At 42.9% G+C, this 26,059-nt stretch overlaps 1 protein-coding gene across 3 annotated transcripts in view; it reads left to right on the forward strand.

Annotated features, from left to right (window-relative positions):
• The first annotated feature begins 16,979 nt into the window (after nt 1-16,979).
• The window catches only part of LOC115152252 (polypeptide N-acetylgalactosaminyltransferase 18), a 91,786-nt gene continuing 82,706 nt past the window's right edge, over nt 16,980-26,059 (forward strand). For 2 of the 3 annotated variants that reach the window (XM_029696921.1, XM_029696922.1), the window contains exon 1: nt 16,980-17,434. In XM_029696921.1, coding sequence (XP_029552781.1) covers nt 17,194-17,434 — 241 coding nt within the window. In that variant the 5' untranslated portion in view covers nt 16,980-17,193. The remainder of the gene's footprint in view (nt 17,435-26,059) is intronic. The other variant, XM_029696920.1, reaches the window with a different exon arrangement.

The raw sequence follows: 26,059 nt of genomic DNA on the forward strand, positions 1-26,059 counted from the left end.
TTGATCACTGAGATTTCAACCTTTTATTCACTTGTTCAAAATTATAGCCAGAAGTTTGTTGAATTCTCAATGTGTTATCACTATACTTTCAACCATCTAAAGGGCACAACCAAATTCCAATGGAAAAACAATGTCTGATGTTTGGTTTAGTTGTCTTCTAAATGTGTTATCACTGATTTCAATCATTTAAAACCACAACAAGGTTAAATTGGGAATATGTCTGATATTCTGTATATACAACAATTTAAAGAGATTCTCCGGTACTTTTGTATACTTTTTAGCCAGTAGTTCTAAAGGTAGTACACCGAAAATTGCAGTACTATGTCAGATACTTTATGTGCAGGTATGTGCACCACATCATTGCTCTCTCTCTCACTCTGCTGTGTGTGCATCTGGCTAGCTGTCACTCAAATGGCAAGGGGCTGAAGCTCATTGGCTAGAACTTGAATTGCTAGGGGCCAGCCCAGGTGGGGGAAAATGTAAGGAAAATGGCGCAGCACAGCTTTCAGAAAAACTGTTGCTTTCAAACTAGGGATTTCGTGGCTAGTTGAGGTAATACAGTAATTCTGCTCATAAAGTCAGCAAAAAAAGAAACGTCCTCTCACTGTCAACTGCGTTTATTTTCAGCAAACTTAACATGTGTAAATATTTGTGTGAACATAACAAGATTCAATAACTGAGACATAAACTGAACAAGTTCCACAGACATGTGACTAACAGAAATGGAATAATGTGTCCATGAACAAAGGGAGGGGTCAAAATCAAAAGTAACAGTCAGTATCTGGTGTGGCCACCAGCTGCATTAAATACTGCAGTGCATCTTCTCCTCATGGACTGCACCAGATTTGCCAGTTCTTGCTGTGAGATGTTACCCCACTCTTCCACCAAGGCACCTGCAAGTTCCTGGACATTTCTGGGGGGAATGGCCCTCATCCTCACCCTCCGATCCAACAGGTCCCAGACGTGCTCAATGGGATTGAGATCCGGGCTCTTCGCTGGCCATGGCAGAACAATGACATTCCTGTTTTGCAGGAAATCACACACAGAACGAGCAGTATGGCTGGTGGCATTGTCATTGGGAGGGTCATGTCAGGATGAGCCTGCAGGAAGGGTACCACATGAGGGAGGAGGATGTCTTCCCTGTAGGAGGTTTAAAAAATATTAGTAGTCGCCAAAGTTCTGGAGCATTCTTTTTATGTGTTATTACTGTGCCTCAACTAATAGCACAACCAAATGACCTGAGTGGTATACAACGAAAAGCAAGCTAGATCTACTCAGGCTTTTAAAAGATAGCCGGCTTCAGTTAGCTTCACATGGTTCCAGATCAGACTTCATCTGTACTATTACGGTGGATATTGCTCGTCCGCCTGCCACTAACTTTAGCAGGATTGTAACTGTGTGTGCATGCCGCACATGGCTAGTTTAACACCAAACTCTTCATTCAGACAATGCTGAAACATCAATCCATGGGCAAGTCAGTGCCACATTTTCCTTTATGCTGAAATCAAAATTAAAGAAAAGTTGTCTTCCAAATTCAACAGGCTATGGCGTGAAATTGGCTTTTAGAAGTGCCGTCATTTATTTTATTAGGGTACTTATCATTTAAACTGTCTTTTGGTGTGCTTTGTGATAATACACAAGCAGCTTTTCCCCACTCCTATCACTCCTTCTATCTGTGGAACAGCTGCATTGTAGCCATAGACATATAATCCATAGAAGGGTTTTGAAACCCTGGCAATTTGACTGTTAAACTCATGGGTACACTAACAATGGCTGTCAGTCTTGACTAAAGTGTAAACTGCCATCTGTCAATTACACTTTTGCAAATTTCAAAATACAATCGTGCAAAACAAACGTACAGTTTGGAAAGCAAATACTGTCATTACTAGATGTGTAACGTGATAGGTATTTTAACATTTTAAAACAATTACACAAAGAAAAACATTTGACTACTAAAAAATGTAATCAGTCCTCTTCCTCAAATGATGGGGATGATGACACATTCTTTGCAAGAGGGAGGGGAAACTGATTTCATTGGTCCTCAACTCGTGGCTCAGACACTTAATTCAGTATAAATGGAGTTAGTAATGAGTTAGCCTGCCCCTGAGCAGGTTCGTTTTGAAGGATTCATTGCCTTAGAAATTGATCTGGCTAAAAGGTGAGCCACTTTCATGGTACCGGTTATCCTGAGTTGAACTCAGAGTTAACCAAAGTTACCTCGCTAACTGCTCAAACCTGATTCGTAGTCTAGGGCTCAGGATTGCAGTTGAGATTATATTAGAAGTACATACAGTGCAAGTGATCAATGCTGTTCGAGATTCTGCACAGATTATTATAGCAATTGTGAAGATCTCCACAGACCCAGGGCCGGATTAGGAAATCATAGGCTTTGGCGTTTTTAATAAGTCAAATTGCCAGGGTAAGAGGTTACAAAACCCTTCTATGAATTATGTCTATGGTCACAATGCAGCAAGCTGCAGCCAATATTTGTCACGCATGCTGCCAAAACTGCGGCCTTCCTGTAGGCATACCGGTAACTGCAAAAATAAAGGAAACACTTGAGTAAACAAGGAATACAAATGATATCTTATATTGTGGGGTGCATTTTCCTGGCATGGTTTAGGTCCACTTGTAGAATCTATGACAAGGCACGTTGAAATTGTTCTGTCAGTTTGTGGTGGTGCAAGCTGACATCCTTTGCAACATCCTTTGTGTTTCCTTAATTTAGGCAGATAACTGTATGTGCTTGTGATAAAACTTAATCCACAGTTATTTTGTATTAACTATTTATCCTCTGTGGCTAAATTGGGCTCTCTGATGTATTTTGAACATTGAGAGCGGGCTCCTGTGTTGGGATAAAAGGTTTTTTTGTGGTTCTTTTTGCCTATTGTGCCCAGCCCCTGATTCACACAATTGACCAGTCACATTTATTTATTATGCAGTTTTTTTTTTTTTAATCACATACCCAATCAAGCCAGGGCCCAGTTAACCATGTGGGCCCATTACCTCATCTCATCTGATGATTAGCAGAGCAGCAGCAGGCAGTCCACACTCATTGAGAGCGAGCTCCTGAGTCTTGCTGTGGTTGGCGGTTGCAGTGAAAACATATAAAATAATAATATTTTAATAAAAATATTTATTTATTGCTGCTTCTTGGGCCCCCCACGGGCCTGCGGCTTTAGCACCGGTAAGCCCCTGCATTAATCCGCTGTTGCACCTTCTTCAACACGCTGTCTGTGTGGGTGGACCATTTCAGTTTGTCCATGATGTGTACGCCGAGGAACTTAAAATTTCCACCTTCTCCACTACTGTCCCGTCAGTGTGGATAGCGGGGTGCTCCCTCTGCTGTTTCCTGAAGTCCACGATCATCTCCTTTGTTTTGTTGGCGTTGAGTGTGAGGTTATTTTCCTGACACCACACTCCGAGGGCCCTCACCTCCTCCTTGTTGACTGTCTCGTCGTGGTTGGTAATCAAGCCTACCACTGTAGTGTCGTCTGCAAACTTGATGATTGAGTTGGAGGCGTGCATGGTCACGCAGTCATGGGTGAACAGGGACTACAGGAGAGGGCTGAGAACGCACCCTTGTGGGGCCCCAGTGTTGAGGATCAGCGGGGTGGAGATGTTGTTTCCTACCCTCACCACCAGGACCCAGTTGCACAGGGCGGGGTCGAGACCCAGGGTCTCGAGCTTAATGGCGTGTTTGGAGGGTACTATGATGTTAAATGCTGAGCTGTAATCGATGAACAGCATTCTTACATAGGTATTCCTCTTGTGCAGATGGGTTAGGGCAGTGTGCAGTGTGATTGCGATTGCTTCGTCTGTGGACCTATTGGGGCGGTAAGAAAATTGGAGTCTAGGGTGTCAGGTAGGGTGGAGGTGATATGATCCTTGACTAGTCTCTCAAAGCACTTCATGATAACAGAAGTGAGTGCTACGGGGCGATAGTTGTTTAGCTCAGTTACCTTAGCTTTCTTGGGAACAGGAACAATGGTGGCCCTCTTGAAGCATGTGGGAACAATACATACGATGTTTAGAGTTACAGTAACCTCAAAACATGGCCATGGAACTGTTACTAATTTTAAGTTTGAATAAATACTGTTACATTAGTTTGTAAAATAGCCTTAACTTTATGTTAGTAGTTGTATTACAAAAGTAATATTTATTGTGTTTGCTTGACAATGCAACCAAATATCAACATTTACAGGAGATGTATCTAATGCTTGAATAGTTTCATCTGAGCCACTGGCTTAATCCCATACTTAAAAATCTATTTTTGGTTTAGTTGGAGACTAAACATAATTTGTTAACTTGTCAACAAGTTTATAGGCTATTTATTGTATTGTAAAAGTGATTTTGAATTGTGTTTGGTTGTCAACACAACCAAATATCAACATTTGAAGGAAATGTATCTTTTGTGCTACTGACTTAGTCTGACAACTCCAGTTTGTCTAGAAACGAATAACTGATATGTTGGATTCACGTCTCCATATCAACCAAAAATCTAAGTTAAAGAATAGGACTAAATCTAATCAAACATTATTTAAAGTGCATTTCACGTTTGATTTGATTTAGTCCTATTCTTTAACTTAGATTTTTGGTTGATATGGAGATGTGAATCCAACATATCAATTATTAGTTTGTAGACAAACTGGAGTTTTGTCAGACTAATTCAGTGACATAGATGGAACTATCCAAGCAGAATATACATTTCCTTCAAGTGTTGGAAATCAAACACAATTCAATATCCAGATTGTCTACAAATGACTAATTGATATGTTGGATTCACGTCTCCATCTCAACCAAATATCTAAGTTAAAGACTAAATCAAACTTGAAATGCACTTTAAGTAGATTTTGATTTGATTTAGTCCTATTCTTTAACTTTGACTTTTGGTTGAGATGGAGATGTGACTCCAACATAATAATGATTACCTTGTAGATTATATGTTAAATCAACCAAAGATTGAAACCCTAGGCCTATAGATGGGTTGGTTGTTTAGCCACAAAAACTGACGTGTGTGCAACTACAGTGGGGGAAAAAGTATTTGATCCCCTGCTGATTTTGTATGTTTGCCCACTGACAAAGAAATGATCAGTCTATAATTTTTATGTTAGGTTTATTTGAACAGTGAGAGACAGAATAACAACAAAAATATCAAGAAAAACGCATGTCAAAAATGTTATAAATTGATTTGCATTTTAATGAGGGAAATAAGTATTTGACCCCCTCTCAATCAGAAAGATTTCTGGCTCCCAGGTGTCTTTTATACAGGTAACGAGCTGAGATTAGGAGCACACTCTTAAAGGGAGTGCTCCTAACCGCAGCCTGTTACCTGTATAAAAGACACCTGTCCACAGAAGCAATCAATCAATCAGATTCCAAACTCTCCACCATGGCCAAGACCAAAGAGCTCTCCAAGGATGTCAGGGACAAGATTGTAGACCTACACAAGGCTGGAATGGGCTACAAGACCATCGCCAAGCAGCTTGGTGAGAAGGTGACAACATTTGGTGCGATTATTCGCAAATGGAAGAAACACAAAATAACTGTCAATATCCCTCAGCCTGGGGCTCCATGCAAGATCTCACCTCGTGGAGTTGCAATGATCGTGAGAACGGTGAGGAATCAGCCCAGAACTACATGGGAGGATCTTGTCAATGATCTCAAGGCAGCTGGGACCATAGTCAACAAGAAAACAATTGGTAACACACTACGCCGTGAAGGACTGAAATCCTGCAGCGCCCGCAAGGTCCCCCTGCTCAAGAATACATATACATGCCCGTCTGAAGTTTGCCAATGAACATCTGAATGATTCAGAGGACAACTGGTGAAAGTGTTGTGGTCAGATGAGACCAAAATGGAACTCTTTGGCATCAACTCAACTCACCGTGTTTGGAGGAGGAGGAATGCTGCCAATGACCCCAAGAACACCATCTCCACCGTCAAACATGGAGGTGGAAACATTATGCTTTGGGGGTGTTTTTCTGCTAAGGGGACAGGACAACTTCACCGCATCATTTGACGGGGCCATGTACTGTCAAATCTTCTGTGAGAACCTCCTTCCCTCAGCCAGGGCATTGAAAATGGGTCGTGGATGGGTATTCCAGCATGACAATGACCCAAAACACACAGCCAAGGCAACAAAGGAGTGGCTCAAGAAGAAGCACATTAAGATCCTGGAGTGGCCTAGTCAGTCTCCAGACCTTAATCCCATAGAATATCTGTGGAGGGAGCTGAAGGTTCGAGTTGCCAAACGTCAGCCTCGAAACCTTAATGTCTTGGAGAAGATCTGCAAAGAGGAGTGGGACAAAATCCCTCCTGAGATGTGTGCAAACCTGGTGGCCAACTACAAGAAACGTCTGACCTCTGTGATTGCCAACAATGGTTTTGCCACCAAGTACTAAGTCATGTTTTGCAGAGGGGTCAAATACTTATTTCCCTCATTAAAATGGAAATCATTTTATAACATTTTTGACATGCGTTTTTCTGGATTTTTTTGTTGTTATTCTGTCTCTCACTGTTCATATAAACCTACCATTAAAATTATAGACTGATAATTTCTTTGTACGTGGGCAAACGTACAAAATCAGCAGGGGATCAAATACTTTTTTCTCCCACTGTATGGGACAAAACAAACAAGGTTGGCTTAGACTGTTGACAATATGTGAACTATATTTTGTCTCCAAATGTTTATTAAAAACATAAATACATCGTTACAGTTGTTGGTTAGCTAGCTAGTGAATTGTTGCCATATTAGCATAGACATGACATCAGTCATGCCATTATTGAAAGAGATCGTGATATCTCACATCTTAAAATAGGGCTACTTAATTGAGGCCAGGGGGCAGTATTGAGAATTTTGGAAAAAAATATGTGCGCATTTTTAACTGCCTCCTACACCAACTCAGAAGCTAGAATATGCATATTATTGTTCGAATGGTGTCTGTTTGAATGGTGTCTGTAAGTATAACAAAACTCATATTGCAGGCAAAAACCTGTGAAAAATAGATTAAAAAAATGAGAATTTTGTGACTGTACTATTTAGTGTCATTGTTTTATAGATACCATAGTGAGAAAGGATTCAGTTCGCAACTCCTACTGCTTCCACTAGATGTCAACGATCTTTAGAAAGTTGTTGGAAGCATCTGTCATGAATACAGACCGAATTAGAATGCTTACAAGTTGACACGTCATCACTTCATTTTTTGCGCCTGCGCATAAATCTGAGAAGAGTGTCTGTCATAATCGTTTATTCTAGACACTTGATAGGTTGTGTGAAAATATTACTGATGTTTACTGATGTTTCACGTTAAAAATGGACCAAAAGATTAATGCTAAACAACGTTTGACATGTTTGAACAAACATAAATAGATTATTTACTAGGTTTATTTTTAGCTTTTCGGCGTGACTTTACACTGCCCCCTCATTTTGTGGGAGCCTACTGAACGCTAACTATTTGGACATAAATTATGAACTTTGTCAAAAGAAACCACATTTGTTCTGGACCTGGGATCCCTGGCAGCGACTTCTGATGGAGATAATCAAAGGTAAGGGGATATTTAGAATGTTATTATCGATATTAGATGATGCTAATGCTAACGGTATAGCTTAGCTTATAGCTTAGCTTATGTTGTTAGCATAGTACCCAGTTTATAGCAAAATGTGATTTCCCAGTAAAGTTATTTTGAGATCTGGCCATTCGGTAGCAATTACGAGATGATAATATATTATTCTTTGAATGACAATATTATAATTTACCAATGTTTTCGAATAGTAATTCCGTAATTTGTAATGCTGGATTCACTGGGAGCATTCTAGCCGAAAAAAAATCTGAATTTCACCGCGACTGTAAATGCTGTTTTTGGATATAAATATGAACTTGATGGAACTAAAAATGCATGTATTGTCTAACATAATGTCCTATGAGTGTCATCTGATGCAGATTGTCAAAGGTAAGTGCATAATTCTAGCTAGTTTTCTGTCTGTTGATGCCCTTCTTTGAATTGGCTAAACATTACACGCAGCTATTGTCAATGTACTCTCCTCACATAACCTAACTTTATGCATTCTCCGTAAAGCCTCTGAAAATCGGACAGCGTGGTTAGATTTAGGAGATATATCTTTCAAATGGAGGAAAATAGTTGATTATTTGATTATTTGAAATGATTACTCTTGCAGTTTTGAATTCCCCGCCATGGTCACATGACAATGAATCCCAATACCGGGATAAGATCCTGCCCCCTGGCCTCAACAGGTTTTAATGTTAGATCCCTCATTTCAAAGGCAGTTATAGTCAATGAACTAAACACTGATCATAATCTTGATGTGATTGGCCTGACTGAAACATGGCTTAAGCCTGATGAATTTACTGTGTTAAATGAGGCCTCACCTCCTGGTTACACTAGTGACCATATCCCCCGTGCAGCCCGCAAAGGCGCAAAGGCGGGTTGCTCACATTTACGATAGCAAATTTCAATTTACCCAAAAAAATTTACAACGTTTTCGTCTTTTGAGCTTCTAGTCATGAAATCTATGCAGCCTACTCAATCATTTTTTATAGCTACTATTTACAGGCCTCCTGGGCCATATACAGCATTCCTCACTGAGTTCCCTGAATTCCTATCAGACATTGCAGACCCACTCCAAAAGGCTTTCGAAGCCATCATCGACTCAGTGGGTTTTGTCCAACATGTCTCTGGACCTACTCACTGCCACAGTCGTACTCTGGACCTAGTTTTGTCCCATGGAATAAATGTTGTGGATCTTAATGTTTTTCCTCATAATCCTGGACTATCGGACCACCATTTTATTAAGTTTGCAATTGCAACAAATAATCTGTTCAGACCCCAACCAAGGAGCATCAAAAGTCGTGGTATAAATTCTCAGATTCCTTGATGCCCTTCCAGACTCCCTCTGCCTACCCAAGGACGTCAGAGGACAAAAATCAGTTAACCACCTAACGGAGGAACTCAATTTAACCTTGCGCAATACCCTAGATGCAGTTGCACCCCTAAAAACTAAAAACATTTGTCATAAGAAATTAGCTCCCTGGTATACAGAAAATACACGAGCTCTGAAGCAAGCTTCCAGAAAATTGGAACGGAAATGGCGCCACACCAAACTGGAAGTCTTCCGACTAGCTTGGAAAGACAGTACCATGCAGTATCGAAGAGCCCTCACTGCTGCTCGATCATCCTATTTTTCCAACTTAATTGAGGAAAATAAGAACAATCCGAAATTTCTTTTTGATACTGTCGCAAAGCTAACTAAAAAGCAGCATTCCCCAAGAGAGGATGGCTTTCACTTCAGCAGTAATAAATTCATGAACTTCTTTGAGGAAAAGATCATGATCATTAGGAAGCAAATTACGGACTCCTCTTTAAATCTGCGTATTCCTCCAAAGCTCAGTTGTCCTGAGTCTGCACAGCTCTGCCAGGACCTATATCTCTTGACACAATGATGAAAATAATCATGGCCTCTAAACCTTGAAGCTGCATACTGGACCCTATTCCAACTAAACTACTGAAAGAGCTGCTTCCTGTGCTTGGCTCTCCTATGTTGAACATAAAAAACGGCTTTCTATCCACCGAATGTGTACCAAACTCACTAAAAGTGGCAGTAATAAAGCCTCTCTTGAAAAAGCCAAACCTTGACCCAGAAAATCTAAAAAACTAATCGGCCTATATCGAATCTTCCATTCCTCTCAAAAATTGTAGAAAAAGCTGTTGCGCAGCAACTCACTTCCTTCCTGAAGACAAACAATGTATACGAAACGCTTCAGTCTGGTTTTAGACCCCATCATAGCACTGAGACTGCACTTGTGAAGGTGGTAAATTACCTTTTAATGGCGTCAAACCGAGGCTCTGCATCTGTCCTCGTGCTCCTAGACCTTAGTGCTGCTTTTGATACCATCGATCACCACATTCTTTTGGTGAGATTGGAAACCCAAATTGGTCTACACGGACAAGTTCTGGCCTGGTTTAGATCTTATCTGTCGGAAAGATATCAGTTTGTCTCTGTGAATGGTTTGTCCTCTGACAAATCAACTGTACATTTCGGTGTTCCTCAAGGTTCCGTTTTAGGACCACTATTGTTTTCACTATATATTTTACCTCTTGGGGATGTCATTCGAAAACATAATGTTACATTTCACTGCTATGCGGATGACACAGCTGTACATTTCAATGAAACATGGCGAAGCCCCAAAATTGCCCTCGCTAGAAGCATGTGTTTCAGACACAAGGAAGTGGATGGCTGCAAACTTTCTACTTTTAAACTCGGACAAAACAGAGATGCTTGTTCTAGGTCCAAAGAAACAAAGAGATCTTCTGTTGAATCTAACAATTAATCTTGATGGTTGTACAATCGTCTCAAATAAAACTGTGAAGGACCTCGGCATTACTCTGGACCCTGATCTCTCTTTTGAAGAACATATCAAGACTGTTTCAAGGACAGCTTTTTTCCATCTACGTAACATTGCAAAAATCTAACTTTCTGTCCAAAAATTATGCAGAAAAATGAATCCATGCTTTTGTTACTTCTAGGTTGGACTACTGTAATGCTCTACTTTCTGGCTACCCGGATAAAGCACTAAATAAACTTCAGTTAGTGCTATGTGATCATATTACTCCAGTGCTAGCCTCCCTACACGGCTTCCTGTTAAGGCAAGGGCTTATTTCAAGGTTTTACTGCTAACCTACAAAGCATTACATGCTCCTACCTATCTTTCCGATTTGGTCCTGCCCTACATACCTACACGTACGCTACGGTCACAAGACGCAGGCCTCCTAATTGTCCCTAGAATTTCTATGCAAACAGCTGGAGGCTTGGCTTTCTCCTATAGAGCTCCATTTTTATGGAATGGTCTGCCTACCCATGTGAGAGACGCAGACTCGGTCTCAATCTTTAAGTCTTTACTGAAGACTCATCTCTTCAGTAATTCCTATGATTGAGTGTAGTCTGGCCCAGGAGTGTGAAGGTGAATGGAAAGGCTCTGGAGCAATGAACCGCCCTTGCTGTCTCTGCCTGGCCGGTTCCCCTCTCTCCACTGGGATTCTCTGCCTCTAACCCTATTACAGGGGCTGAGTCACTGGCTTACTGGTGCTCTTCCATGCCATCCCAAGGAGGGGTGCGTCACTTGAGTGGGTTGAGTCACTGACGTGGTCTTCCTGTCTGGGTTGGTGCCCCCCTTGGGTTATGCCGTGGCGGAGATCTTTGTGGGCTATATTCGGCCTTGTCTCAGGATGGTAAGTTGGTGGTTGAAGATATCCCTCTAGTGGTGTGGGGGCTGTGCTTTGGCAAAGTGGGTGGGGTTATATCCTGCCTGTTTGGTCCTGTCCGGGGGTATCATCGGATGGGACCACAGTGTCTCCTGACCCCTCCTGTCTCAGCCTCCAGTATTTATGTTTCAGTAGTTTATGTGTTGGGGGGCTAGGGTCAGTCTGGAGTATTTCTCTTGTCTTATCTGGTGTCCTGTGTGAATTTAAGTATGCTCCATCTAATTCTCTCTTTTTTTCTTTCTCTCGGAGGACCTGAGCCCTAGGACCATGCCTCAGGACTACCTGGCATGGTGACTCCTTGCTGTCCCCAGTCCACCTGGCCGTGCTGCTGCTCCAGTTTCAACTGTTCTGCCTGCGGCTATGGAACCCTGACCTGTTCACCGGACGTGCTACCTGTCCCAGACCTGCTGTTTTCAACTCTCTAGAGACAGCAGGAGCGGTAGAGATACTCTCAATGATCGGCTATGAAAAGCCAACTGACATTTACTCTTGAGGTGCTGACTTGTTGCGCCCTTGACAACTACTGTGATTATTATTATTTGACCATGCTGGTCATTTATGAATATTTGAACATCTTGGCCATGTTCTGTTATAATCTCCACCCGGCACAGCCAGAAGAGGACTGGCCACCCCTCATAGCCTGGTTCCTCTCTAGGTTTCTTCCAAGGTTTTGGCCTTTCTAGGGAGTTTTTCCTAGCCACCGTGCTTCTACACCTGCATTGCTTGCTGTTTGGGGTTTTAGGCTGGGTTTCTGTACTGCACTTTGAGATATCAGCTGATGTAAGAAGGACTATATAAATACATTTGATTTGATTTGATCGGTCAAAACACCTCAAAACAAGACATGCTTTCTATAACAACAAGCTGAAACGAGCCACCTACGATTCCCCACTTGGCAGCTATCTTGTCATTGTTGCTAGCTATCTGACCATTCAGAATCATAACGCACACCTTCCAGCCACATCGATGCACGCACATCATTTTCGTGACGTTGTTAGCCAACCGGTCTATATGTATAGTCTATTTTTAGTTGAACCCTGGGTTGTATTGAAACAATAGCTGTTGATGACTTTGCAAATGCGATATACGCCTAAATAGTATCTTTGATTATACAGTATATGACTTATAAAATATGGTTACATTATTTGCTCTGTTAAACCTACACTTTGGAATTACTTCGATAGCAAAAGTGAATCTGTTTAGTTATTAAGTGGAGATCTCTCAATAATCATTTTTACAATAGCACATTGGTAGTAATCAGTGACAAATATCAAAGCTAATCTGGGCTTGGTTAAAACCCTGGATGGGGGACCAAAGGGATAGCAACAGGTAGATCAACACTCCAGTCGGAGGTGCTGCCCAGCCTATTGGATTTTTTTCTGATAGTGGATCTAACGTTGAAAATCTGACGTTCTTTCAAAGGTAAAAATTCCACATTTTACACAAGGATTGTCTGTTGAAAATGTGTCATCACGATGACATAATCCTGTGGTTAATGGCTTATTGCAAATCCAATGTATTTCCCACATAGATTCCATGTCACAATATGTTGACAAATGACTTGGGAACAAGTTGATGGGCCTTCAGTAGACTTAGCCAACTGCTCCTTTAACACTTTATTATCACAAGGTAATTTCTTTTTAACCTTGAAATAAAATACAAAATATCATTGGCAGTATCTTTGCTGTTTCGTACGAAGACATGCTATTCCAATGGTAACTCTTTCCTACTTTTGCAGCAGGAGAAAGTCATGTGAAAGTTTCAATTGGATTAATTTACTATTTCAGTGCTCATATGCATATTTCATCCATCAGCTGCGTCCTTCCAGGCGCTCATCTTGGTGAATGAGGTTTATGGTGGGGCTGTAAAGGTGAAGAAGTAATTTAGTGAACCATTGCATGAAAGACAAAGATCAAAGCTGCTGCCTCAAGGCACTATCTGTGGAATCCATCTGTTGGTGCTCTGATGTTATTTTAGCGCTCCAGCTCTCATACAGCAGGTCTGTATCAGGGAGATAGAAGGGTGATGGGGAGGCTCCTGTAACTTCTGTCTCTCATCAGCCATCATAGAAATGATTTGAACCGCTCCTCTCTCACCTGTCTCTGCTGTTGGCAAATGTTCTCAGCTAGCTGTATAGTGGTGGTAGGCTACTCGGGACAAGCCTGCATTATTCAGAATAATGTATGATCCTATGGATGTGTTTTACAATTATTGTTATAGAAATCATTTCAATATACATTTTAAATGTGTAACTTTACATGGGATTTGAAAGTCTCAATAATCGGTGAAGTCTTAAACAATATGTGATGTTGGATTATGAATAACTGCTTGGGTAGCTTAACAATAAAGTCTATAAAAGGCGGCCCCCTGTGGGCTCATTGAGTACTGCATCATAATTTCCCATTTTATCGATAAGGAGATACAGTAGATCCGGTTTCCTGATACCGATGGAATTTAGGCTTACGAGTGTTTTAACGATGCATCTTTCCTACAACTGCCAAAGATGTGACGTTAATTTCTCAAAACACTGCGTAGAGAACGTTCGTTAAGCTCGTCGTTGAGGCCGATAGGATCGAATGAAAGGCAGCGCTGCTCTCGGGTCAGCTTTCTCCATTCAAATCTTACCTTAACATTAGAATTATTCCACAATACTGACGACGGATCAGCTCCTATATAGCTACCTATGGCTGCAAATATTGAGGTATTTTATTCTAATGCTTAACCTATAACAATGCACTAAATCAAGATTAGGCACATCTGTCACACCCTGATCTGTTTCACCTGTCTTTGTGTTTGTCTCCACCCCCCTCCAGGTGTCGCCCATCTTCCCCATTATCCCCTGTGTATTTATACCTGTGTTCTCTGTTTGTCTGTTGCCAGTTCATTTTGTTTCATCAGGCCTACCAGCGGTTTTCCCCTCTGCTCCTGTCTCTCGATTTGTTCCTGTTTCCTAGTGTTCCCGGTGTTGACCATTCTGCCTGCCCTGACCCTGACCCTGAGCCTGCCTGCCTGCCATCCTGTACCTTTGCCCCACTACTCTGGATTACTGACCTCTGCCTGACCTGACCCTGACCCATGCCTGCCTTGACCTGTCGTTTGCCTGCCCCTGTTGTAATAAACATTGTTACTTCGACAGTCTGCATTTGGGTCTTACCTTAAACATGATAGTACGAACTGGCCATGACTGACCCAGCAGACTTGGACCAGCTCCGCAACGCCATCTCCTCCCAAGGAGCCACCATTGGTAGGCACGAGGAGTTGCTTTGCAGCCTGATGGAAGGGTTCCAGGCCATGGCCGAACATCACAACCTAGCATTGGACACATTGCGGGAGCGATTGCATGGGTTGTCTACTAGGCAGCCTACCGTGACAGTAACCTCCCAGCCCCTCAGTAACCGGGATGGTAGCAGTGCCGTCACCCCAGTTTCCCGGGAACCCCGCTTACCTCCCCCGGAGCGCTTTGATGGAGAGTCGGGCACCTGTCGGGCACTTCTCGCTCAGTGTTCCCTGGTCATGGAGCTGCAGCCTTCCTCCTTCCCCTCGGAACGCTCTAAGATAGCGTACCTCATCACGCTGATGTCCGGGAGGGCCCTCGCCTGGGCTACAGACATTTGGGAACAACAGTCGGCCGTATGCTTCAGTCTGGAGGGATTCGTGGTGGAGATGAAATAAGTTTGAGGCTCCGGTGTCCGGGAGAGGGGCTGCCCGGAAGTTACTCCAGCTGCAGCAGGACTCCCTCAGTGTGGCAGACTATGCAGTGGAATTCCGCACGCTAGCAGCGGAGGGTGCCTGGAACCCGGAAGCGCTGTTCGACACGTTCCTGCACGGATTATGGGAGGAAGTAAAGGACGAGCTAGAAGCCCGGGAACTACAGAGGGACCTCAACTCACTCATTGCTTTAACCATCTGGATCGATGGTAGCCTATGGGAACGTAGGCGGGAGAAGAGGTCTGATTGTGGTTCCAATCGCTCACTCAAGGATCCCACCTTGCATCTGATGAACTCTGGAAGTCCCCGGTGTCTACGTCCCTGAGAGAATCCGACTTTACCCGAGTTCCTCCAACAGCCTACGAAGACTGCCGATTCACCTCTTCCCGAGCCGATGCAGCTCGGTGGGGCTAGGCTGTCTCCAGCCGAACGCATACGCAGACTTGACACCCAGAGTTGTCTGTATTGCAGTACTGCCGGTCATTATGTGTCTACCTGTCCCTTCAAGAGACCTAGATCACTCGTTGGAGGGAGTACTCTGGTGGGTCTTAATGATAATTTTTCTTCTCCCCCTACTCGTCCTGCTGTGGGGCGACCAGTCCAAGTCTCTCCAGGTACTCATCGACTCGGGGACCGATGTGAGTCTTTTATGGATGTTACCCTGGCATCCGAGCTAGGCATCCCAACACAACCCTACTCCATTCCCATGGATGTTAGAGCGCTGGATGTGCGCTCTATAGGCCAGGTCACCCACCATACCACCCCCATCAATCTATGAGTGTCAGGGAACCACAGCGAGACGATCCAATTCCTGCTAGATGAGTCTCCACAGGTCCCCTTGGCATTGGGATTCTATTAACTGGGCTACTGGTGCCATCGTGGGCTGGAGCCCGTCCTGCCACACTCATTGCCTGAAGTCAGTTCTGCTAAAATGTAAATGGTTAAATGCCTGTCCCGGGACGTCTTCCTGGTGGCTTGGCAATTGCCCCGGACCTCCGCCAGTCCCGCGGAGTACCAGGACCTCCGGGAGGGGTTCAGTAAGACCCGGGTCACTTTGCTTCCGCAGCACCGACCGGTATCCAAGAAGGTCAAGCCAGATGTGCTGGCACGCCGCTATAGCCCTGCGGCTACACCAAAGATAATTTGCCCCTCTGCTGTTTGTCCTCTGTTGCCCCGTACCCTCCGTATACTTCCTACCTTTCCTGTGTCTAGAATTAAAACCTTGTCTCACAGCCCTTTGTCTCCTGTTTCCAGGAGTTACTTCGACTGTCTGCATTTGGGTCCTACCTTAAACGTGATAACATCATTGCTTACATGTTATGCTACACATGTTATTAAATATATGGAGGGCAAAATTGACAGTAGCCAAATGGCTAAATAAAACTAAATTGAATGAACATGACATTTATTTGAATATCGTTTAAATATATAGGCCCATACTGTAGGTAGGCTATTTGAATGCAGTAATCTCGGTTTTCATTTGAAGGATTGTTTTATCCTTCGCTTGATTGTAACAATTGCAAAGAATTTAGTAACTTTGTATTTGTAGTCAACTTTGTTGTGAAGTTATTGGCGGTCACAGAGAGACTGAAAAACACTGTGATTCGATGTTTAGCGGAGTTCTTCTGTGTATAAAGTAACGCGGGATGCGAAAAAAGCATCTGACGACGCATTTAGCTGTTCTATGAGTGGTCTGAGGAAGGCGTTAGATTATTAGCGTTTTTAAGTGCACCGTTAATAACGATGGTTTTGGGAAACAGCTCGGAGATTTAATGATGGTTCTAACGATGAATTTAGCCTTATAGATGCTTTTGGGAAAATGAGGTTAAGGTTGGGAGAATGAGGTTAGGGTTCGCAAAATGCTCCCCTAACCAACGTGAAAATTCTGTCCCATTTGAAGGACGAGAGAATTGTGGAGAACACGCCTCCCATGCTACAATTGGATAGTGTAATGATCGGATATGCACTGTACATTTCCGGAGGATTTCATTGGCCGCCAGCTCTATGATTACTTTGTAGCAGCGGATTTCAGCTGGTGCCCGATACGGTATAGTATAGTGCATCTACGAATTTACGTTGCTGTCAATCTCAGCAGCTGGAAGGCTATAATCCTGGATTATCTGAAACTACGGTGTTGTGATTTAGTTTTGTGAGCTTTTTATATTGCGTTTGTATACGCATTGGACCGTATGGAGGGATGTCGCGATGATGGTCTGCTCTAGGAGAACCAAAACTTTGGTGTCGACATGCGTAATTTTGAGTGGCATGACCAATATTGTCTGTCTTCTCTACGTCGGCTGGATCACTAATTATGTGGCCAATGTGAACACCAAAGTCTCAGAGACAGAACCGGAGAGAAAGTTTGAAGATGACAACAAGGGAGAAACTCTGAAGATTATAGAGAGACTGGACCGACTGGAAAATGTGGTCAACCAACACATCCAAGGTAGGCTACATGCTAATGTACCGTTCTATGGATAATGCATAGGATATGTCCAGAGTTCTGTTTTAGCAAGTAACGTTACATATTTAGAATATTATATTAAATAAATGCCAAGTAAATTGGAAAATAATGTAGTCCTAATGTAAAATAAAATGGAACCAAAACTCTTCCTTGTAATGTGGTTATCAATCTTAACCACATTGTGTAGTACAAGTACCGTAAGACGAACTAAGCAGTGGTTTAAACACCATGCTGATAGAGGCTTAATATTTTTTTCAATAATAGGTTACAACAGGGGTAGGTAACTAGATTCAGCCGCAGGCAGATTTTTGTCGGGGGATGGTTGGGGCCGGAACATAATTAAAATAATGTGTACACTGCAAATTGACAACAACGAAGCCTGAAAATAGATTGTTATTTTCCAATACAATCATTTCATACCTTGTATTTGTTGGAATACTTGGGAACATATTTCCTAAATTAAACTCATTTTAGATGAATTCTTTGTGGTTTTATTGTGTATTTGTTGGAATACTTGGGAACATATTTCCTAAACTAAACAAATTTTAGATGAATTCTTTGTGGTTTTATTGTAAATATGTTGTATCAAAAACAAAAATCCTGTGGCAAAAAAAAAAAATCGCTTGCGGGCATGTGTTACAATAAGATGGACAAATAGGAAATATGAATTAGTGCAGTGCACTTCACACTGGCGGTCAGAATGCAGAGTAGTGCCGATGCTGGGGTGGACTGATGAGTAAATTTAGCACTTGGAGCATGCATTTGGCCAAGTACTCAGTCTCACATAGATGCACTCCTGTAGCTGGTGCCATATTACATTACTGTGGATCTGTTTATGTTGTCAATGATATCTGTTAGCATGGAGGGAGCTGAGGAGATCACTTGACAAACTGTCAGACCTCAAAATACCTTTAACACCTAGCCTAATTCTCTCCAAAATGTCTGTCTGTCCAATTTAGCCCTTTATGATGAAATGAGGGATAGCATGGAGTTTCACATCTTTGCAGTGGACGATAGGGTGTCAGATTCTCACGTGTGAGTGCTGCTTCTTGAAATATAGAGTACATGGCAGCAGTTTGTGCTGCATGTGTACAGTAGAAGACATGTCAGGTCTTGTTTCCCACTAGTTACCACCCAGCCCTGCTACCATCAAATACAATTTTATTTGTCACATGCTTCGTGAATAACAGGTGTAGAATAACAGTGAATTTATTACTGACTGGCCTTTCCCAGAATTTCAGAGAGAAATTATAACACAATGAGTAATGATAACTTGTCTATATACACGGGTCACAGAACAGAGTCGATGTGCAGGGGTATGAGAATGGAGGTAGATACACTATATATACAAAAGTATGTGGACACCCCTTCAAATTAGTGGATTTGGCTATTTCAGCCACACCCGTTGTTGACAGGTGTATAAAATTGAGCACACAGCCATGCAATCTCCATAGACAAACATTGCCAGGAGAATGGCCTTACTGAAGAGCTCAGTGACTTTCAAAGTGGCACCGTCATAGGATGCCACCTTTCCAACAAGTCAGTTAGTCAAATTTCTGCCCTGCTAGACCTGCCCCGGTCAACTGTAAGTGCTGTTATTTTGAAGTGCAAACGTCTAGGAGCAACAACGGCTCAGCCACAAGGTGGTATGCCACACAAGCTCACCGAACAGGACCGCTGAAGTGCATAACAAATGTCTGTCCTCAGTTGCAACACTCACTACCAAGTTCCAAACTGCCTCTGGAAGCAACATCGGCACAAGAACTGTTCATCGGGAGCTTTGTGAAATGGGTTTCCATAGCCGAGCACAAGCCTAAGATCACCATGCGCAATGCCAAGCGTCGGCTGGAGTGGTGTAAAGCTCGCTGCCATTGGACTCTGGAGCAGTGGGAACGCGTTCCCTGGAGTGATGAATCACGCTTCACCGTCTGGCAGTCCGACAGACGAATCTGGGTTTGGCGGATGCCAGGAGAACAGTACCTGCCCCAATGCGTAGTGACAACTGAAAAGTTTGGTGGAGGAGGAATAATGGTCTGTGGCTGTTTTTTTCATGGTTCGGGATAGGCCCTTCAGTTCCAGTGAAGGGAAATCTTAATGCTATAGCGTACAATGACATTCTAGACTATTCTGTGCTTCCAACTTTGTGGCAACAGTTTGAGGAAGGCTGTTTCCTGTTTCAGCATGGCGATGCCCCCATGCACACAGCGAGGTCCATACACAAATGCTTTGTCGAGATTGGTGTGGAAGAACTTGACTGGCCTGCATAGAGCCCTGACCTCAACCCCATTGAACACCTTTGGGATGAATTGTAATGCCGACTGCGAGCCAGGCGTAATCACCCAACATCCGTGCCCGACCTCACTAATGCTCTTGTGGCTGAATGGAAGCAAATCCCTGCAGCAATGTTCTAGCAGCTAGTCGAAAGCCTTCCCAGAAGAGTGGAGGTTGTAATGGCAGCAAAGGTGGGACCAACTCCATATTAATCCCCATGATTTTGGAATGAGATGTTCGACGAGCACGTGTCCACATACTTTTGTTCATGTAGTGTATGTACATATAGGTAGGGGTATAGTGACTAGGCAATAGGCTAGATAATAAGCAGCAGCATGTGATGAGTCAAAATGTTGCAAATAGAGTGAATGCAGATAGTCCAGGTAGATGTTTGGATAACTATTTAGTTGTCTTATGGCTTGGGGGTAGGAGCTGTTCAGGTCCTGTTGGTTCCAGACTTGGTGCATCGGTACTGCTTGCTGTGTGCGGTGGTAGCAGAGAGAACAGTCTATGACTTGGGTGACTGGAGTCTTTGACCATTTTTAGGGCCTTCCTCTGACACCGTCTGCTATAGAGGTCCTGAATGGCAGGGATCTCGGGCCCCATTGATATACTGGCCAATACGCATTACCCTCCATAGTGCCTTGAGTTGGATGCCAAGCAGTTGCCATACCAAGTGGTGATGCAACCAGTCAATAGGCTCTCAATGGTGCAGCTGGAGAACTTTGAGGATCTGAAGGCCCATGCCAAATCTTTTCAGCCTCCTGAAGGGGAAGAGGCGTTGTCATGCCTTATTCACGACTATGTTGGTGTGTGTGGACCAGTGACAGTCAATGCCGTTTTAAGATGAGGGAGTACGATTATATTTTTTATGAGCATGGCCTTATTTTTATTACAGCATTGGATGACTGTCATTCATATTCCATTCAACCAGCTCAATGTAACATCGATAGGTTTAGGCTGCTACATGATACTCAACATTTCCTTATACCCATCATGAGGTTACTAAAACCTAACCTATGAATGAAAGCTTACAGCAGGTGCACAGGTCAATAATGATTTATTTTTTTGTAATCAAGGTGACAGACATTGACACATTCAACACCACCTTGCACACTCTTGCCTGTATCTAGCTTATCTAGGGTGTAATCATTAGTCCAACAGTTGCAAACCAGTTTCTATTGAACAAATTCAGGTATTTTTATCCCTGTTCTGTTTGCTTCCGTTTTAAGAAACGTTTTTCAACAGAATCGGAGGAATGAATACACCCCTGATCACACACAAACACAGTTCATTTTCATAGCAGCCACATACAAACAGCATGATCCATTTGATTGTTGTATAATTCCTTATTGCATCTATGCCCTCTCCTCCTCTCACCTTTTCCCATCGCTTGTGGACTTCAGTGCACAACACGTCAGCTTTCTGTGTCCTGGCAAAAAAATGTATTCCAAGCCAAACCTTCATATCATGACCGCTAACCACTACACACAGAGGAGGATGGAAACTAGCTGTCCTCCGGCTACACCATGGTGCTACCTTAGAGTGCTGCTGAGGTTACTGTAGACCTTTGTTGCAAAACAGTTGTTTTTAATCAATTAATTGGAGACATGACTATATTTAGTATCGTTTTATCTAAAAAGGAAAACTTTTTTTAATGTTTGCCTTTTTTAATGTTTGCCTTTTTTAATGTTTGCCTTTTTTAATGTTTGACTTTTTATTTTTATGAAATTCACTGAGGAGGATGTCCTCCCCTTCCTCTGAGGAGCCTCAACCTGTGTGGACCATGTTAATTCCTTAGTGATGTCGACACTAATGAACTTGAAGCTCTCAACCCGCTCCAATACAGCCCTGTGGATGGGGGCGTGCTCGGCCTTCCATTTTCTGTAGTCCACGATCAGCTCCTTTGTCTTGCTGACATTGAGGGAGAGGTTGTCCTGGCACCACACTGCCAGGTCACTGACCACCTCTCTATAGGCGGTCTCGTCGTCAGTGATCAGGCCTACCACCGTTGTTGTCAGCAAACTTAATGATGGTGTTGGAGTCGTGTGCGGCCATGCATTCGTGGGTGAACCGGGGGTACAGGAGGGGACTAAGCACGCACCACTGAGGGGCTCCCGTGTTGAGGGTCAGCGTGGCGGATGTATTGTTCTCACATAGGTGGTCCTCTTGTCCAGGTGGGAGAGGGCAGTGTGGAGTGCAATATAGATTGCGTCATCTGTTGGGGCGGTATGAGAATTGGAGTGGATCTGGGATGATGGCGTTGATGTGAGCCATGACCAGCCTTTCAAAGCATTTCATGGCTACAGATGTGAATGCTATAGTAATTTAGACCGGTTACCTTGGTGTTCTTGGGCACAGGGACTATGGTGGTCTGCTTGAAACATGAAGGTATTACAGACTGACAGTTAACACAAGCTGACACCCTCTCTCACACAATTAAAATGCAGAAGGGTGCTCTCTCAGCGGCTCGATCGGCCCTCGCTAGGCCTATAACGCTGATCTTTAATTAAACATAAGAGGGACTGCCACACTGCAGTCGATCCAAAACCCTCCTCGGGAGGTTCATAATGGACTTAACCCCTATAGGGGACAGTCAGGAGCAGTTTGGAGCTATGACCCGCTCCACACCCACCTCCTCTAGAGCAGGGGAAGGGGGGGGTAGTCATGCATAAAGTACACCTGTCTCACTCTTACCTAAGCAGTGTGTCACCAAGTTTGTCAAATAAAAAAATACACTTTGCCGTGATGGGTTGCTCTGAGGATCCGGTGACATTTCACACATGATCTGTTTGACTTGGAATCCAATACTGGATGACTCTGTCACTGTCATTCACTATCATTTGGGACTTTGTCACTACCCTTTTTGGTGCTCCCCATAGCAGCGGAGGAAAGGTGTCTGTGCTCCTGCCCTGCGGCTATTTATGTGACTGACAGCCCTTTGGCAAGATAAGAAATTATTCTTCCCACTTTCTCTCAGGTCATCCAACCTGCCTCACAGTTAACACGCTTTCTATCATACAGACTACTCTGTAGAATATACTGCTGTGCAGAGTGTACATATTTTTTTCTGGTGTTAGTATCTAATCACTAGTTGTTTTTGACAAAATTGCTAGTGTAATGAGATATACACTGTGGCCAGTTTATTAGGTACACCACCCCATTCACAAAAATGAAAACTGCTGATGTGTTTTGTGTCTTCAGGAAGAATAGTGCTGCATCGAGCAGAAATAAGATATTCATTTTCATGCCATATCCTCACTCTGACTCCTAGAAGGGATCAGCAGGGTGTCGAAATAGTGTAACAATTTTATCTGAGATTTTACCATTCACCACTTTCAAGTGCACAGCAGTGGCAGTAATTTATTTTGGGTCAGCTCATTATGTTTTTGCTTGACAATGAATTGCTCCCTATTTTGCCTGAGGAAGATTTGTGCTACTTTGCCCCTGTTTTTGTACGGTTGCTTTATGATGACCCACAGCACCCTTTCACAAACATCACAAAGGAGATTTAATATGTCGAAAGAGAAAGCTGTGGGACTTTAAATAGTAGGCCGCCTTCGTTTGAATTGACAATGTTATTTTCTTCAATCAGATGTTTTGAAAGGTCTTTATTGGCTGTACAGAAGGTACTTCTTAAAGCTTTGAAAAAATCTCTATATTTAGATCAATGCTGCAAAATCATAATTTTGTCATTTTTCATCTGTCTAATCAAAACCCTTGTCTGATGTCTCGAGCTTCACACGTTTGCTGATGTCTGTGAATCAATATATATCTGTAATCACTATTGAGCTGGGACTCTGATTGACCTCATTCACAAACAGGGTTTGTCAGAGTATCATCTTATCTTACATTCTATGATATAAAATAGATTATGATGTGAATGCATCCTTCCACAAGTTAGACCGACACCGATCCCACTGAAACCAGTGATTACAAACGGCTAGCTGAAATGTTCAAACAATGTTTTTCAAGGTTATATTGGGAATGTTCATTTCCTCCATTGATGTGTACGTTACAGTACCTTTCTCCTTGAGGTCAGTGCTCAAACTAGGATTTCTCGCGTCTGGATATCCTGCTAAATATGCAGAATCAAAGGATCTTAACACAAGTCTCCTTTTTTGACTAGATGGTTTTCACAGTAGAGTATGTTGGTGTAATCTGGCCATACGATGTAGATGAGCACAGCAGGGGGGGCTTTGCTATAGTTGCCCCCAGCCTGTCAACGGTGAAGTTGTTGCTTGAATGAAAGAACACCGCACAGCTTTTGACAGAGCACGCCGTTGAACCTTTTTGAGGTTCAGAAGCCGATTTCAGTTTTTAGTGTAAATAACTCCCCAGTTTTATTATATACTAATTGTAAATGGCAAATGAACCAGAATTGGGTTTTTATTGGGTGTTGTCTAGTTATGCTTCTGCTGTAAGCTCTCACAAGAATATTTTGGAGATAAATACACAATGGAGAGTTTGAAAGGATGAGAGTACTAAACTAAATATAGTGCTAATGGTCAATGGTGAATTGTAAAAAGGAGTTGGGTTTCAGTTCAACCGCTGTTTAGAATCTGTGGAATGTCACTCCTGAACTCTGACCTCTGAACTGCTACGTTCTGTACATTGAGTCGGGAGCAGGATACTTGTTATATGGCCAGTTGTACTGCAAGGACTTCTGATTGGTCAACCCCAGGCTAGTGTGGGGGGGTTTAATCAATGGCATCCTGTTCCTTTGTTCAGTGGAGAAAAGCTGAGGACAGGGGAGACTGAACATCTACCTCCCAGCATAACCTCTTGATTTATTCCTTCTCAAATAAACCTATTTTTCTCCCCTTGATATGCTTTGGAGTTTGTGTTATTGAAGAATAACATCAATTGCTAACACACACTCTCTCTCTCTGTAGCTGCTGAGGCTTTTCTCTGCTGGGTAGTGGATAAATCTGCCCGTCCACCCATCTGTGCTGTAGTGTACTGATTATTGACCTTAATCTCCCCTGTAGAAAAGGAAAAACATTTCTGGGCCCCAGCCTTCACTTGATATTGATGTTTCACATCCAGAGACAGTAGGTGCTTGTTTTGTCCCAAGTTTCCAGTTCAACAGACCATGTTTATAGCGGTCTTTCTCTTCGCTTAATGAAATAGTTTGTCGTTTTCCATTGGCAATGAGGAAGTAATTGTCTCCGCCCACAAACTACCCAGGGACACCAGAGAGGAAGTATTCACTTACTTTGCAAGGCAACACATACAATGCAGAGCAAAGTTCTGTAACTTAGATTCTCTGACCTTTTTTTAAAGAAAGCAGAGGATCGCTTATTTTTATACTGTACGCCAAATACATATTTAACAAGAAACTTGTTTATACAGAAAGGTAATAGCAGGTAAGCATTTACTGTCTAGAACTGGCGACGAGGTTGTCTCATTATCTATTGACCCATGACCGCTCATTTTTTATTTATTTATTTATTTATTTCACCTTTATTTAACCAGGTAGGCAAGTTGAGAACAAGTTCTCATTTACAATTGCGACCTGTCCTTGACGATAACCTTGTTCTGAACCTCATCTCTGGGGTTCCGGTCCTCTCAGGCTGCTGTGGCTGACTGTGCTGTGTGATAATAACATTCCTGCCCTTTCACCACTTGTGGAATTAGAAGATTATGATGATGGTAGGACTGTACATCCAAAGATCTGCTACACAAACTGAAATGTGTATAGTTCATGGTTTTGTTGTATGTGTTTAAAGTGTGAATATACCTCTTTAAATATGTACCTTTTTTTTATTGATCTTAGGTGGTCAGTTGTGCCTTCCATATGACACGAGCAATGTTGAATGGTGCTTGCCACTTATTCCTGTTTGTCAGGTCTCTACTGACCTGTGACAAACCAGCCTGTGACTGTCAGGCTGTGACGGTGACCACACAGGAGGTGGAGAGATCTGTTTTGGCTCACTCAGCATCCCACCATAAGTGAATTTGAGTGTGGTTGGGGAAAAAATGGATATTTCATGTCTGTGTAAGAAAAGAAAAAGCCAATTATTCTGAGACCGCCAGATGAATCATCTGAGTCTCACGAACAGACAGTTCTCCTCCTGCTGTCATGAGTACTACCACAGACTGAGGGTGATACTGCTCCAGATGAAGCCCAAGCGGCACAGGGCAATAATAATTACTATCTTCTCTCCTGGATTATGGGATGAATGTTGTAATTAGAGGCAATGGGATGTAACTCCAGATGAATTAGGCAAACAGAAAACCTGCGTAGAGTGCTGGGTAAACCAGAGCGAGCGAGAGTGTTCTCATCTCTAAAACTCATCAGAGATAAGTAGCAGCGTACAGACTGGGATAAAG

Source organism: Salmo trutta, chromosome 17 (genome assembly GCF_901001165.1).
Source record: "Salmo trutta chromosome 17, fSalTru1.1, whole genome shotgun sequence".
In the NCBI taxonomy this organism is placed as follows: domain Eukaryota; kingdom Metazoa; phylum Chordata; class Actinopteri; order Salmoniformes; family Salmonidae; genus Salmo; species Salmo trutta.